Source organism: Moschus berezovskii, chromosome 11, assembly GCF_049115385.1.
Source record: "Moschus berezovskii isolate FMDL1 chromosome 11, NW_MosBer_1.0, whole genome shotgun sequence".
In the NCBI taxonomy this organism is placed as follows: Eukaryota; Metazoa; Chordata; class Mammalia; order Artiodactyla; family Moschidae; genus Moschus; species Moschus berezovskii.
This window is the reverse complement of record NC_142470.1, coordinates 82,988,336-83,004,884: the sequence shown is the minus strand read 5'-3', so window position 1 is coordinate 83,004,884 and position 16,549 is coordinate 82,988,336. Positions and strand designations below refer to the sequence as shown.

Sequence of the window (16,549 nt, the reverse complement as noted above, 5' to 3'; positions counted from 1 at the left end):
ACCTTGTCTCTTTGGAATTTCTAGAAAGTGCCACCATGTAGTGTTCCCTGTTTAGGGTTATTTATCCCATTTCCTTCTGCATGAATACTGTTGTGAGGGCATTGATTATCTGCTCTGAACAGGAGGCACAGACAAGAGCGCCCAGTGAATTCCTGGGGTTATGTTGCTCGAGACCTTCAACCTTGTTAAGGAAAAGACACTTGTCTCAGTTTCAGAGGAAGCGTAGCCGTTGCGCTTTTCTCAAGACCCATTTGTCTCTGCTTCCCTGTCGTGGTACAGAGAGGAAGGCTGATTACCTGTGCCTTACCTGCATTATCTCATCTGATGCAGTTGACAGAAGGTTCCAGGTCAGGGGACTTGACTGTTTTGCATACCATGGTATCTCTGCTGCCTGGCATAGGGCCTGGAACTTAGCAGGTGATCAATAAATGTTAGTTGAATAAATGAAAGTGATTGAGAAAAATGAGACCTGGAGAGGTGAATTAAATTTTCCAAAGTTACATAAATGGTCTGGGGTTCCTATTTAGGTGTGACTGATTTCAAAGTCTGCTCTTTTACCCACTGTTATAAATGAAGTTGTGGCTCTCAATTGTGCTGTATTAGCAAAGTAGAAACTACATAAGTTATTTCAACAGCTCATTTAATATGAGAAATCAATATGATAGATGTTGAAGGACAGAATGGGTAAACAGGGGACACTGTTGGACAGTGGGTTGGGGAGAAGAAACAACCACCATCACTAGAGCTGGGGGAACACAGTGGAGAAGTTGGGGTCCTCACAGCTAGAAGCCCGAGGAGCTGGGACTGGGACCCTTGAGGAAAGAGCACTGCTCTGTTGGTGCTGGCATCTCTCAGCAAGTGTGATGAGGCTGCTTCTAGGAGCGTGAAGTGAAACTGGACACTGAAACACACTGCTGCTGACAGGAACAAGAAGAAGCCAAGTCTCTTGCCCAGCCTTGCAGGTGCCCTCTAGCCCCACCCCCACCCCCACTGGTGTAACAGGGAGCTGAATGGCACAGGAAAAGAGCGTTTGCAGAGTCCCACCTCCACCCAGCATCACAAAGCTGAGTTTAAGGAGATGGATGTGTAGCTGAGAGGCAAGAGGGTAACAGAAGTACATACTTTAGAAAATGTCCCCATTTTTGTATTCCCAGTGGACCTTTTCCTTGGGATAATGGGTCTATTTCTTACTTCCTTAGGATATAAGACACTGACTAACCTGAGTTTCCAAGGTGAACTCTAAGTACTAGAAAAAAATCTTAGGCTAATAGTGAATTTTCATGGGAGAGTTAATACCATTATACACTGGAATTGATAGGCACAAATTCATGGAGGAGTCTTACCCTGTGTGATTCAATAATAAAATCAATTAGCACTGCTATGTAATTATCAGCATGTCAGACAGATGAGCACCCCAGACAGGATGTTGGTGGACAGAACTAGTCCAGCTGGAAGCAAAACCTGATTGTACTGAAATATCCAGCCAGGTCTCTCAGCGTTGGGGCTTCCTGTCTGCTGCTTCCTTCTGCTTCCTGCTCCGTTTGCTCAGCCTCCACCTTCAGTTGGAGGTTCTTCATGGTGGGAAAAGAGTCTCTGAATTCCTGCTGGTAGACAGTCTTTTCAGTTCAGTTGCTCAATTGTGTCCAACTTTTTGCGACCCCATGGACTGCATCTCACCAGGCTTCCCTGTCCATCACCAGCTCCCAGAGCTTGCTCAAACTCATGACAGTATTTCACCTGAGATTAAAAAAAGAGTGGGCAGCTGCTTCTTATCTTCTGAAAGTCACTGTCTTTCACCTGGCCTTGGCCTTTTAAAGGCCCTGGTGTGACTAGGGCCTGGGAGTCAGCATTCTGCATCTTCTTAGTACCCAGCCACCCACAGACCTCTGTGACAGTCCTAATGGAACTTAGATTCTAAGGGTAAAAACAAAACCTGCACACATAAAAAGCCTCATATTTTGGAGTCAGCACAGACCTACCCAGATCCACATCAGTGTCCCTTTATCTTAGTCTTTGTTGTCAGGCCGTAGTTCCAGTGGTGGCCACATGCCATCAGAGTGCTTTCCCAATCCTGCCTCCTTTTCTGACTTTGAGATGACAGTCTTATTGCCAGCAAGCCAAACGCCTACCGCATTCGGCTGACTTGGGTAACTCCAGTGGCTGTGAGAACAGAAGGCCCTAAGACCAGTGGGGATAGAAGAGGCATTACTTTCCATGTCTGGGAGCCCCAAAGGGAGGGCAGCAGGGGAAATGGGATTTGTCTCTGCCTTGGAGAAAAGAACATCTGACTGTTTGGAGTGAGATGGGATGAATTGCGAACTTCTCTGATAATTTCCTGTGTGGCTTTGGGTAAATCATTTGGTTTCCATAATCATTTTTTTCTTCTCTTCTGTAAAATACAGATTTCATTTGCCTTAACCGAGTTGTTATAATGATTAAAAAGTGTCACCTACTTTATACCACTTGATCTTCCACTTTATGAGGTAGATGTTGTAACCCTCATTTTAATAATGAAAAAACCCAAATTCAAAGAGGTGAAGGGATTTGCCCAAAGTCACCCTGCTAGCAATTAGCAGAGATGAGATTTTAAACTCCAAATCTAAGATTGTTTCCACTGGATGAATAAGGATCCCTGATCTGTGTGTTGAGTACAGCACGTACCTGGGAGACATTTCTGTTTTTTTGTGTGTATCAAAGCTGGGTTTGTATTTGTAAATACAGAGAGGAACATAGAGGGCATTTTTCCTTGCTCAGACTGTGAACTATAAGCAAAGCCGTCAACTCCGTCTCTTGCCTCTGCATAGCTCCTCCGCCTGTATGCTGCTCCCTCCTTTTTCTGGAACTTAGGGGATAGGAGCTATATTCGTGTCAGAGAGAGGGGAGAAAAATCACCTAAAGGTGAAATGTGTTTCAATTATATTTCCAGTATCGACTCTGACACATAGTGAGTGTTCATTAAGTGTTACCCTGGAGTAGGAAGTAGTAACCCACTCCAGTATCTTACCTGGGAAATCCCCTGGACAGGGCAGCCTGGTGGGTTACAGACCATGGAGTTGCAAAAGAGTTGGACATGACTGAGCAGGCACACACAGCATTATTAAGATTTCATCTTCTCCTTTAAAGAAGAGCTATTATTGTTTAATTTTGAAAACTGTCAAGTTACCAATCAAAGTTTTTATAGTCATATGTGAATTGTATATGAATAATGTCAATGCTTTCCGTATAACTACGTTCATTTCTTACCTGAAGGTATGATTCTCAAAACAATGATTCTTAGATTTGCTTAAAGGTAAATGGATATGTTCCAGTGTATATTTGCACATAGACAGGGCCAGTATTTATAAAGAAAAGCTTTCCTTGTTTAAGTTATTTAGAAAAGTATTAAGGATAAAATTAAGTTTATAAAGAGGGCTCATTTAGCTTCCTGTAGGTTCCTGTGATTAGCGACCCTACAGCAAAGGGGATAGAACAGCATCATCCTGAGACAGTGACATCTTTTTCAGAGTGAAGACTGGGTCAGAAAAGACTCCAGAAGGACTGTACAGGTGTTTCCTGATGCCCTAAAGAGATGCCCCGGGACCCTCTCCCTACCTAGTGTCAGATGTTTGTGTTTTAATATGTCAGCAGATCTTCCACTGCACTGCACAGGGACAAGGGGACTTCCTACTGTGTCTCCCTCTTTATCACATGGGGAGCTTTGAGAACAACTTCTATGTAGTAATGCAGACCAAGGGAGCATCAACTGGAGGTGCTCTTAACCTTCTTCTGAGATAGCATGGCTTTTGTCCCAGGGGTACTACGGAAACAGAACTCAGTGTGTCAGGAAAACCAAAGCAGCAAGCTCAGAAGAGAGGTGAGTTTTCAGTGGGACAGAGTCAGGGCATGTGAGCCAAGGAAATTGATGAATTGTGCAGTAAACTTCTTTTTAATCTGCTCTCTTCTGGCTTATTTCCCCTGAGGTTTGTGAGTATACTGCAGATTGTTATCTTTCTTATTTGTTTTCTGCGTTGACTAGTATCATTTCTCAGTGTCTTCATACAATGAAGGGGTATCTGATGGGGATGCCTCTAAGTATAATACTATGATCTGGTATGTGAAGACTGTCCTTTTGATGACTTATTTCTGAAATCAGTGATTCAAGAGTTCCAACTGTTTGCTTCCCACCCTGGGAAATGGGTGGAGGTGAGGCCATTGTACCAGTGAGAGAGCTCTGGGAATGCATCTGCTGCCTTCACAAATCCCAATAAAAATAGACTGCCAGGAGCAGCTGATGGCACTCCTAGGCATGCTTAGGCCCGGGCTGCCTTCTGTCAAACATTTTTATGTCATTTGAAAAGACTATGATTTTTTTTTGAATCTTCTGAAACATTTTTTTTATGGAAGAACATTGAGTGCTCCTGGACTCACCTCTGGTCTCCTGTTCTCAAGCTATAATGTTAAAACCTGATTAAATATATTAAAGTACCTTCAAGTTTCTTTTTTTCTTCAGTTTTTATAATGGATTATTATGGTCCCAGAGTTTATTGAACGTGAAGCAGTTACAGAAGATTATCTAATGTATCTGGAGAGTTTCAGGATGGTTAAAGCGTTATCTCAGGGTAGCGGATGTTCTCTCACATAGGAGTAGGGCAGGGCTTCTGAAGGAAGACCGGCCCAAGTACCTTAGGTGTGAGTAATCAGTACCTTGGTGTTTTGGCATATTCTGGAAGGATGGTAAACTGGCCACCTCAGGGTCCATTGCTGGGTTTACTAGTAAATATCACAGTTTCTCCCAGAGAATACTCTTCTGTCCTGCCCCTGAGGAAAATGCTAGTGCATGAGCCTATAAGTGGTCTAGGTTTAAGACCCTCTCAGCAATATGGAGGGCTTCCCTCATAGCTCAGTCAGTAAAGAATCTGCCTGCAATGCAGGAGACCCTGGTTCAATTCCTGGGTTGGGAGGATCCCCTGGAGAAGGAAATGGCAGCCCACTGCAGTATTCTTGCCTGGAGAATCTCACAGACAGAGGAGCTTGGCAGGCTACAGCCCATGGGGTCACAAGAGTCAGACACGACTTAGCAATTAATCCACCACCAACAATGTGGAGATTTTAGAAGAGTGACCCAGGTCCGGGTTAGTTACTCAGAGGCCGACGGCTGTGAGAACCAGCTCTGGCTCCCTCAGTAAGTCTGTTTACCTTCAGGGATCATGCAAGGAAACCTTTGTAACCAGCCTGTCCCTGTGAGCTCCCATCCTCAGTGACATAGAGGGGGAACCTCTGAGAAAGGAAGTAAACCTCTGACTGAAAAGCTGAGTCCCGATTTTGAGGGGTAATGGTAGATGCTTGGGAAAGGAGAGGGGAAAAGGGAGCTTCGTCCCTGAGAAGCGAATCTTCCTCAGCAGAGAGTGGACTCATTCACCCGAGGAGCAGTCCACGGCTCCTCGATGCTGGCTTGGAGAAAGCCAGCGGGACGTCAGCAATAGATCTTGATGCCCCAGGAAAGTGAAGACCAACTCCAGAAGCCAGCCGGTTTAGGCATCCCCCTGCCCAGTCTCTTCAGATCCCGGTGAAGAAGTGAGAAGTCTTCTGAATCTGCAGAGCCCCCAGAGCAATGACTCCAGAAGATTAGTCACAGCCTCCTTGATTGGGAGACTCCCACTGGGTTCTTGTTAAGCTTCCCAGCCTTGCTCATTATTTTCGTTCAGTGTTTCTTGTTTTCCCTTCCAGATGACTGATCACTCTTTAAGCTCAGAAAAACATATGAGTTATCATGTATAGCATTTTCCTCCCTCAACCAAATATTTATTTTTATCTGCAACTATTTACATATACATGAATATGAAAAGTCATTAATGTAAAACTGAGGAACAAGCTTGGAGGCAGCTTTGTTAGATGAGCTCCCTAAGAAGATGTGTGCCAAGACCCTTCCCACGATGATCCGATTGCAGCTTCACCAAGTGCCTCCAGGAGCTCTTTGGGGGCAGTTGTTGAGCAAGGCCATGAGTGAGTCCTGGGGAAACAGGGCATTTAAGGTATCTGGGACCAGACAGCAGAAGAAGGATCAAGATACTGGATACTGGACCTCCTACATTGCTCTCTAATTTTCTTCTTGTTTTCCTCCAGTTTTCTCCCCCGTGTCTTTTTACTCTACTTTCTGCAGAGTACTACTTTACCCTACTTTATATTCCAACAGGCTTGTCTAATTTCTCCCTAAACGTTGTCAATTCTTAATTCATATAATTTTGAAATTGTTATTGGATATATATGTCGTTGGACTATTTTATGTCTTTTTGACCTTTTTATCACTAGGAAATGATCCTTTTAACTTCTGTTAATATTCCTCTATTTTGTCTGATGTTAAAATGAATGTACCAGTTTTCTTTTTCTCTTGTTCTTAGTTTTTTAAATAAATTAAAAAACTAAAACTAGAAAATTTTTCTAGTTTTAGTAAACTCAGAATGTAATGATTCTTATCGCATCTCTAAAGTCAGCACAGGTTGTTCTAGCACATATTTTAAATACCCTATAAAGCTATTTTCCATTATCATTTAGTTTAAACACAGCTTTACTGAGGCATAATTGACATTCAGTAAATTATACATATTTAAAATATTCAGCTTGATAAGTTTAACGTACACACACACACCAGGAGCCAAGTTTATTAATAAACACCAAGTTTATTATAATCAAGATAATAAACTTGCCTGTCACCCTCAAAAATTTTCTTGCAGTCCTTTATAATTGGCCCTCTTGCCCTCCCTATCACCCCCACATCATCCCAGGCAGCTGCTGATCTGCTTTTTAGCACCATAGATTAGGTTACATTTTCTAGAATTTTATTAAATGGAGTCATACAATATTTACTCTTTATTTGTCAGTTTGAATTATGTTTGGATATCTACAAATTCACTGATTATTTTTTCAGCAGTATTGAATCTTCTGTTATTCCATCCAATGAATTATTCATTTTGTATTTTGTATTTTTCAGTTGTAGAATTCCCATTTAGGTCTTTGATATTTCTCCTAAAATATACCATATCATCCCCCACACATCCATCTTTTCCAATGTATTTTTAAAACATACTTATAGTAAATATTTTAAGTCCATATCTGCTAATTCTAACATCTGAATCATCCATTAATCATCTTCTACTGACTGTTTTTCTCTTTTGATTATGGGTTGCATTTTCCTGTTTCCCAGTTCTAACAGTTTTTAATGAATACTGGTCAATGTGGATGATAAGTTGTGGAGACTCAAGGTTCTGTTATTTTCCTCAATAGAGTATGTTTTTTTTTTTTTTTCTGTAGAGTATTAAGATATGTTCTAACAAGCAACTAAATTTGATGATCACCTTTTAAGTCTCCTGCATTGGTAGGAGGGTTCTTTACCACCGGCGCCACCTGGCTTTATTAGGGCTTGTCTATTTCAGTTTTGCTACTAGTTCCATGAGATTTCAGTGGAAGGACCACGTTGTTTGCCCCGTCCTTCTAACTTGGCAGCACTGGACAGCTGCTGAGGTTGTTGCTTAGCCTTTTTTTAACCTTTTAGCTGATGTTTTCCAGTGGGCTCCTTGGAGTCTCATTTTGTGTGTGAGTAGTTCCGAAATCGGCCAGTGATTTGAGAGGAGTGTGTATGTTGATCTGGGGACTCCCCCTTACCTGTGTCCTTCCTTTTAGGATCTCTTCCCTCAATTTCCAGCTGTATTGGCAGCCTTGAACTCTGATCTGTCCCTAATTCCTCAGCTCAGTCAGACTGCAGCTTTCTGCTGGAACCATATCCCTCTTGTATGACATGGAACTGCCCCCAGGGGTACTGTTAACAGTGAATCTCAGCTAGTCTCACCTTTTTTCAAGTCATCTCTCTTCCAGTTTATGCTTGATTTTGTTTGCTCTCCACTATCTTCAAACACTTGAACACTTGCTTTTATATTTTATATAGAATTTATTACTGTTTTTGGCTGGAGGGTTAACCCAAGATAAATTAGCCCACCATTATAGGAAGCAGAAGAATTGAGCTTTTAAACTGTGGTGCTGGAGATGACTCTTGAGAGTCTCTTAGACAGCAAAGAGATCAAACCAGTCAGTCCTAAAGGAAATCAACCTTGAATATTCATTGGAAGGACTGATGCTGAACCTGGAGCTCCACTACTTTGGCCAACTCCACTGCTTTTACTGAAGCTCCACTACTTTGGCTCACACTACTTTGATGGGAAGAACCAACTCACTGGAAAAGACCCTGATGCTGGGGAAGATTGAGGGCAGGAGGAGAAGGGGACAACAGAGGATGAGATGGTTGGATGGCATCACTGATTCAGTGGACATGAATTTGAGCAAGTTCCAGGAGATGGTGAAGGACAGGGAAGCCTGGCATGCTGTAGTCAAAGGAGTCACAAAGTGTTGGACACAATTGAATGACAGAACAACAGCAATAGGAAGCAGAACTCTTCAGTCCTTCTCCAGGCTCCCTGCCAACTCCGTTGGGTCTCTCAATTTATTTTGAAATAATATACTGTTTGTGTTTTGTGGACACTGTATCTTTCCTTACCTGTCTGAGGATATTAATGATAGTGGTTTCTGTTTCTTGAGTTTTCTTCTCCATGAGTAATCCATTTCTTCCAATTTGCATTTTTCTCTGTTTTGGCCTCTAATGTTTTTGTTAGAGGTTTCTTCCTGATGACCTTGGTTGTGTAATAGTGTTTAAGAGTAAGAAACTAAAATCAGATGAAAGCTCTGTGCTTCAACCTGCAGTACACCTTGCAGAAAGGATGTCAGACCAGGCTGTTTGTTGAGTGGCCCGAGGGTCAGTATGCTCAGGTCTTTTCTGTGGGCTGGGCAGATTTCCCAGAGAAGATGCTTTCCATCTATCTTAGTCCATTCAGGCTCCTGTAACAAAATACTACAGATGGGTACTGTAAACAACAGAAATTTGTTACAGTTCTAAAGGCAGGGAAGTCCATGACCAGAGTGCCAGCATAATTGGCTTCTGATGAAGGGCCTGTTCTGGGTTGCAGACTGCTGTCTTCTTGCTGTGTCATCACATGATGAAAGGACCTAGGGAGTATGTGGGGTCTCTCTTATAAGAACATTAATCCCACTCATGAGCTTCCTAGGAGGTGCTAGTGGCAAAGAATTCATCTGCCAATGCAGGAGACACAGACAGGGGTTTTATCCCTGGGTCGGGAAGATCCCTTTGAGTAGGAAATGGCACCCTATTAGAGTATTCTTTTTTTTTTTTTTTAAATCTTTATTGAATTTGTTACAATATTGCTTCTGTTTGTTTTTTTGGCTGCAAGGCATGTGAGATCTTGGCTCCCTAACCAGGGATGGAACCTGCACCCCCTGCATTGGAAGGCAAAGTCTTAACCACTGGATTGCCAGGGAGGGCCCTCTATTACAGTATTCTTGCCTGGAAAGTTCCATGAGCAGAGGAGCCTGGCGGGCTACAGTCCATGGGGTTGCAAAGAGTCAGACACGACTGAGCACAACACAGCAGTCCCATTCATAAAGGTTATACCCTCATGACCTAAGTATTTCCCAAAGGTTCTGATTGCCGTCATATTGGGCATTAAGACTACAACATATGAATTTTGTGGGGACACAAACATTCAGACCACAGCATGGTCTCTCTTTCAGAGGATAAAGTTTTGGCTACCTGCTTTCTGGGAGCTCAAGGGGAAGAAGGATGGCGGTCTTACCATTCAGTGGATATATGTTCACGTGATCCCTTAGTTTGGGGGCTGGCAGCTCTGCTTGGTGCCTTGTTTTCCCTAGGCCTGCAACCCCCTATTTGGTCCTCTTTAGAGAATAACTAACCAGACTTGTGGGAGGTGGGCAGCTGCCGAGGGGTGTGGAGTCAGGAGAGCTTCTAGGAGTCCTGCAACCTCAGACAGCCTTCAACTGATCTCTGCTGTAGTCTCCCCTCCCCTGCTCCCCTCGAGGTGTCTGGTATCCATTCCTGAGCTATTTTGTGCACACTGGGCTTGCAGCTTTTCACACTGCAAGCTTCAGATTTGGCTTTCTTGAATGCATGGGCTGTTATCACTTGTTTATCTGTTTTCCAGACTCCAGAATCCTGATGGTGGTTTCTCCTCTGGGTTGCAGAAGGGGAAGAAGTTAACTCAGATAATGGTAGCTGGAAACCTTAAAAAAAAAAAAAAAAAGATTGTTTCTATTGCAGCAGTTGGTTAGAGTAAAGAACCTCCAAGTTCAGGGACTTGAAGTACTTGTGTGTGTGTGTGTTAATCGCTCAGTTGTGTCTAACTCTTTGCCACCCTATGGACTGTAGTCCACTAGGTTCCTCTGTCCATGGACTTCACCAGGCAAGAATATTGGAGTGGTGGCTATTCCCTTCTCCAGCAGATCTTCCCAACCCAGGGATCGAACCCGGGTCTCCTGCTTTGCAGGTAGATTCTTAAGTGCTTATGAATCGGAGTTAGTATAGACAAAAGTAGCAAATGTAGATTGATGCATATGAGAATTATTTGTAAGTGTAAACCGAAATGATCTGGGCTACAGCATCTAAGAAGGAGACCTGAGAATGGGCGTAGATCTCTTTCTGGGGCCCTGTGTATCTGGGACCCTTCACGTGGCTCTGGTTCCCTGCTTCGAGGAAATGCAGTGGGGCTGAGCACGCTTGGAGCAGCGAGACATGTTGGTGTTACAAGCGCAGGTGGTAAGCACTGGGATGCTTCAGCCCAGAATGCAAGAGGTGACATATCTCAGCTTAAAACCATGGCCAATGTGGAGAAAGCAGGTGTGAACCTGGATGCCAGATCCCGAGCTGGTGGGAGGAGAGGGTTGCTCTCAAACTTGGAGCAGGTGAGTTTAGCTCAAATATGAAGAAAGCACAATTTACCATGGTAGGCCAGAAACTTCAGGAACTATTTACAAGTGATTCTTCTGGCAGGTGGCTTAATTCCATAAGTGGGTGGTCCCCCTGCCTCTCCCTCCACACACACAAAAGGAGAGAGGCTTCTGACAAATACTGGAGTTACTGACACACACATAACCCGTAACTAAGACTCTGAAGAAAGCAGTGTGCTCTCATTGGCATGGATGGAGAATGGGGCAGCTTAGAGTAGCAGGAAAAACTACCTGAGTTAAGAAGATCTGAGTTCAAATCCTGACTCCTCAACTTACTCGCCATGCGGCCTTGAGCAAGTTCCTAACTGTGCTTACCCTCACAAGGTTCTGGTGAAAGCTTGTTCCATAACCTGTGGAACACACCAGGTTAGCCCAGTCCTGAACTGAACTGGCTGGGTTTTAATTGGACACTTACTTGCTGAGCCCTCTCAAATACCAGGCTGTGTGCATATATCTCCCCTATTCTAGAAAGGCTCATGAAGTGAAGGCGCAGCTCTGCTCTATCCTGCAGACCTTCCTCAGGATGGCGGGAGGCTGTGAAGGTGAGCGTCCCTGTCCCCTAACCCCGTTTCCTCTCCCGGTTGCAGAACGTGTGACGGGAGAGAATATCCAGGCCCTGCCTTGGTCCGAGCCCCTGATCCCGTCTCAGCAGACACCCCCAAGTTCCCTCCTAGCCACTTACCTAGTAAACAAGCAAACGTTTTCACAAGCTACTGTGTGACACCAGATGGTGACAGTGTAGGTGGCCGGCACTTCTGCTTCTCATTCCCTTGTTTCTCTTGAGAGTCTCTAGATGCACAGCTCTGGAACAGGAGAGTTGAAGGTTTGAGGGGGAAGTGGAGGCACTGGGAAGGAGGGACATTGTGACACAGTGGGTGTTTGGGGTCACTCCCCTCCTACGGAAAAATATGTCCCTAGCTTCCAAGTGCCTGCATCGTATGATTCATCATGGTTACCTCACATCAGGGCGTGCCTCTGTAGGCATGTTGCGTTCCCCACTCCCTAGCGTCCGCTCAGAAAGGTTCCACGATGTTGCTGCAGTATGCGTGTCGGCACTTGCCTGCCTGGCCGGTGACCACTGCACCTGCTCTTCCAAACTCCAGCTTTCAAGATACCTCAGTGTCACTCACAGATTTTCGTGACCTCAATTAAACTTTTCTTTGGTCCACCCTCAACGACATTGTGAGATTTGAATCAGTGCCCAGCCTCCTTTCCTTGAAGGCTGTGATGATGGTGGTGGGAGGTCTGATCCATCTTTCTTCTCCCCTTGCCTCTGCCATCAGCACCTGTCTAACTTCGACCCTGTTTGTTTCCTTTTCCAGAACTCACATGCTGCGTGTCAGACTGAGCTATTGCTGTTTAATCCTATAATCCAAGACTTGCTACACTGTCCTGCTGATGTCCATAGCCATGCCCTGGAAGGAGGCAGCCCCATTCCCAGCATATTCTGGGGGAGACCTCTGCGTACACCCCACGGAGCCTTGACCAGGCCGGGGAAGAAACTGCAGGAGCCCATGTCCCCGAAGCTGCATCTCCTCTTGTGAACCAGTGTCCCCTTGCTTTCCTCTAGAGACCTCGCTGCCCCAGAACTGGACCTGCCTGGGGAACTGAGGGGCTGGGGGAGCTACTCCAAGACCTCCTTCTCCGGCACTCTGAACCCCGGGCACCGCGGCTCCGGGGCAGTGGGGCTGCTGCAGGCTCAGAGCTGTTGCCGCCCTGCATGTGCCAGCTTCACTCTGTCACCGGCTGTGTCAGTGTGGACTCGAGGGATGCGGCATGTTTCTAAGTGGATTTTTCTTAAGAAATGTGCCAGTGTTGATGTAGTTCAGGATGTTCCCCCATCCCAACTGTCACTGTCCCTCGGCTTCTTCTCAGTAGGCTTCATTCCCCATTTTTTTAGTGGGGAAATTTTGTCCTTCACCCCCTGCATCCTGTATTTGTCCCCCTACCTTCACCCCTCCCAGGTACAGTTACCTGTGGCTCTCACAAAAGATAAGCAAATCATCTTTGGGAAGCCTGTGGACTCCATATCATCCGTGCTTTGTTGTTGGAAAGAGGCTGGCATTCTCCTGGTTCTGCTTAGTCCTAGGCAGTCCAGCGAGAGCAGGTATTAACGTGAGCTGAGCGTGTATATCAGTGATCAGCCGTCATGTCCTGCCCTGATCCTTCACAGCCAAACCAGCTGCTGCAGCCAGGTTGGTCCTTCTAGGACTCTCATTCATCCAGGTTAATTTTAAGCAGGTGGAGTCTGGGTGGCCTATAAGGGTGAAGTGAGAGAGCTGTGTTTGCAGGTGAGTCTGTGTGGAAGCCCCGCCTCCACCACCCTGGCAACCCAGCCATTTCTGTGAGCACCTGTGCCTAGCCCCCAGGAGACCTGTCTGTGACCCTCTTTCTGCTGTCTGCCCTGGTACAGGCCCCGCCGGTGTCACAGGTGGGCCACTCTGCCACTCTGTGTACACAGCTGCGGAGACAGGAAAAGCTTAATGCCCCATGTGCTCCCAAGCAGATGTGAGTCTGCTGCCTCCCTGCCTTTGTTTGCAGGGACAGGCTGCAGGGCACAGGGTCACAGCAGCATGAAAGACAATGGGAGTGTGGCCTCCCTGTGGTCCCTGGAGTGTGCTGCCAGCAGACAGCTGGGTGGCTGACAGCGGGTGCCTCCAACGGTCAGCTGCTTGCAGGACAGAGTGGCTCCAAATGAGCTGAGTGCCCCCCGCCACCCAGGCAGAGTGAGGTTTCCCTAAAATGACCATGACGCTCCAGATGTCTGGGCTCAGCTCAGCAGAGGATGTGATGCGTAATGACTGAGGGTGACGCTTAAAGCACTAGCCGCCTTTTCCTTTTCCAGTCTCGCAGGCACTGTGGCTTCTCTCGCCAGGAGGGGTTGGTTCTCATCTTAGTTTTTGAGGGATGACCCCGGGGACATTCTCACCACTGCCAACTCTTGGAGCTGTTCCAGGTTTTGACTTGGGGCCCCATGGGTGGGCCTGTGTCAGGGGTGCTCAGTGAGCCGGGTGAGGTGGCAGACATTGCCCTCAGGGTCCCACAGAGAAGCTCCTTCTGTAAAGCCCCAGGAGGACAGAAGGCAGCCGGCTCTTGGCTCACCAGCCATGTGCCACATCCTCTAAAGAAAGACGCAACCAAGCTGTATCCCCATGCCCTGCCCTGGATTTGCTGTGCGATAGATACAGATCGTGGAATGATTCCTTCACCTTCTCCCTGTCCTCTCCTGACCCACATGGAACCATGACTCGTGCTTAAAGGAGCCATTAGCTGCCCGTGACTTTGCTGCCAGCTTGTTGGGGAGAGGCCCCTCCTTCCCCAGGCGAGCTTTGGAGAGCGGAGCCAGGCCCGGGCTGCAGGAAGAACAGGGAGGTCCAGGCCAGCTCCAGTTCATGCTTCACTGGGGGACAGGTGCACCCCAACAGCTCTCCCTTCACTGTGTGGTGAAAACTCCCGGTTCCGCAGCCCCGGCCTCCTGTAGGAAGGTTGCTGGCTAAGATCTCAGGCTCCCACTTCATCTTGGGAAAGTCTCCCAGCACTGGACCTTCAGGGACTGGAGGATGGATGCCAAGGAGCCTCTAGTATCTTCTTTGCCGAATGAGCTGTTGGTGCTGAGAGGCTTTCCCGGCCACCCCCCTTTCTTGGGGCCACAGTGTCCCTGTTGTGGGTGTCAGTGGCATGTCAGCATTGTGAGCAGCGAGCTTGTAAGGTGACACACACGCCCATCTGCATGTTTCCCAGCAGACGTGCCCAGGGCTGCTGTGCACCCTCAGGTAAGGACACCAAAGGACGCTGAAGCCCGAGAGTCATCCTCCTCCCCCGTCATCGCCTGCCCACCCCGAGGTGGTGCTGGAGGACACAACTGCTTTCTAGCTTGCCTTTCATGATTCTGCCTTGTCCACAGCCTGGTTTCTATCAGTCAGCATCCAACCAAGAAAACCAGAAAAGTCTATATATTTAAAACAGAAGGGTTTTAATCCAGGAAATTGTTTAACTGAGAAATAAGGAGACCTGAGACGCCACTGAGGGGTAACGGGAGACAGGGAGCCACAGAGCTGGTGGGGCCAGATCCTGGGGGTCAGGCAGCTGGGTGGAGCTGGGTCTGCAGAGGGCCTATGTGGTGGGAGCTGGAACCATGAGACCTGGGCCCTGCCAGAAACATACCCCCTCCACACCCTGCCCCAGGCAAAGCGGGAGCAGAAATAGCCTGGCTTCTCCCTTCCCCATGCCCTCCAGATTTCTGCATTAACTAAATGCAGCTGGAAGCCAGCTGACCTGGGAGCTGAGGACAGGCCACCTGCAGTCAGTCCCCCAGCTCTAAGAGCAGAGCAGGGGAAGGCGAGTGGTGGGTCAGAGGGCAAGCAGTCCCAGGACATGTGTGGCCTTGGTCCACTCTCTGTCATGTCCAAGCCCCCTGTGGATTCCCGATGTTGTCCTAAGACCCCGGTGAGTGGAGGTGGAGGTAGCTGCCCTGGTGGGTTTCTGTAGGTTCTGTTTCACGCTGCTTGGGAGCAAAGTGCTTTGGGGAGGTGGGGGAGGGGTTTTATTCATAATAGTTATCCCAGTTCTCCTCTGGGGGAATTCACTCATTCAGCAGCCCCACCTCGCCTGTCCCCTCAGGGAGGCAGTGTCCCAGTTTTCTGTCCACCCTGGCCCATTCCTCTTCCCCCAGTCTCTGGTTTCCCTGCTGGAGAACACCCACCCAGACGACGCATCAGTGGTCATGAGTGTTTCCCCAGGATAATTCATTCAGCGTGTGCTATTACAGAGTGGTCTGTCTGTAAGTAGATGTCATCCACTGATCAATTTGAATCCTTTTTCCAATAAACTCTGGAAATTCTGCCTGGTTTTATGCTGCCTTTGCTGGGACAGTGGCTCAGCTGTAAGGCTGGGCACAGGGGCAGGCCCCCTGCAGCCCCCAGGACCTAGGGGTGCTTCCTCCCCTGTGTGGCTCTGGGGCCAGGCCCATTAGTCTGACATCCCCACCCCAGCTACATGGAGGTGCTCAGAGGCCTTTCCCCAAGGTTGGCACTTTCTTCTGCTCTCATAAGCCACAGCCTGAGGACATGGCAGTTTCACGAGGCCGAGCTGCGCCAGGCGTGGCTTTGGCCCTGTGTCCCCTAGGCCTGGAGGTAGGAGAAGCCACAGGCAGACCTCTCTCCATCAGTCCCTTTCGCACTGCTGTGCTAGAGCCGGGTGGCGGGGACGAGTGCGGGGCCGCTCCCACGGTGAGCCGAGGGAGTGCTGCACTCCATCCAGGGGGTTGACAGGAAAGCTCCCGTGCCAGTGAGGTGGGTGCAGGAGCTGCAGGTGACACAGATGAAGCCCAGCACCCTCTTCTACCTCCCACCCTCCTCAGCTCTGAGAGTTGGAAACAAACATGTCTGAGTTGACCTAAAAGGCGTCAGGATCTGATCTGAATGCCCAGCATCCTTCAGTGTTTCCCAGGCCCCCGAGTGTGAAACCAGCTTGGGAGAAGTTACTCTCTGTTGAGTATTTTACTGGTTCAAACCTTTTTGACTGCGGTGTAGACTGCCTCAGTGGCTATACTGGGGCCGTCATTATAGGCTCCCTGGGACGCCTCCAGCCTGTATTTGTGAAGTGTGCCTGTTTGCAGCCCTTGTTTGCAGAGAGTTGAGAGAGATGTAAAAAAAAAAGACACTGAATTCCTTCAAGAGTTTCACTAGAGAAGCAAGACATACATGTG

At 47.4% G+C, this 16,549-nt stretch overlaps 1 protein-coding gene across 7 annotated transcripts in view; it reads left to right on the top strand.

The window, feature by feature from the left end:
• MTA3 (metastasis associated 1 family member 3) overlaps positions 1–15,846 on the top strand; it is a 222,724-nt gene extending 206,878 nt beyond the window's left edge. For 2 of the 7 annotated variants that reach the window (XM_088841515.1, XM_088841514.1), the window contains exon 17: positions 12,165–15,844. In XM_088841515.1, the coding sequence (XP_088697641.1) occupies positions 12,165–12,190 (26 nt within the window). In that variant the 3' untranslated portion in view covers positions 12,191–15,844. Of the gene's footprint in view, positions 1–11,310; positions 11,385–12,164 lie in introns of all 7 variants that reach the window. The other 5 variants (XM_055400998.2, XM_055400997.2, XR_016038611.1 and 2 more) reach the window with 4 other exon arrangements.
• The last annotated feature ends 703 nt before the right edge of the window (positions 15,847–16,549 follow it).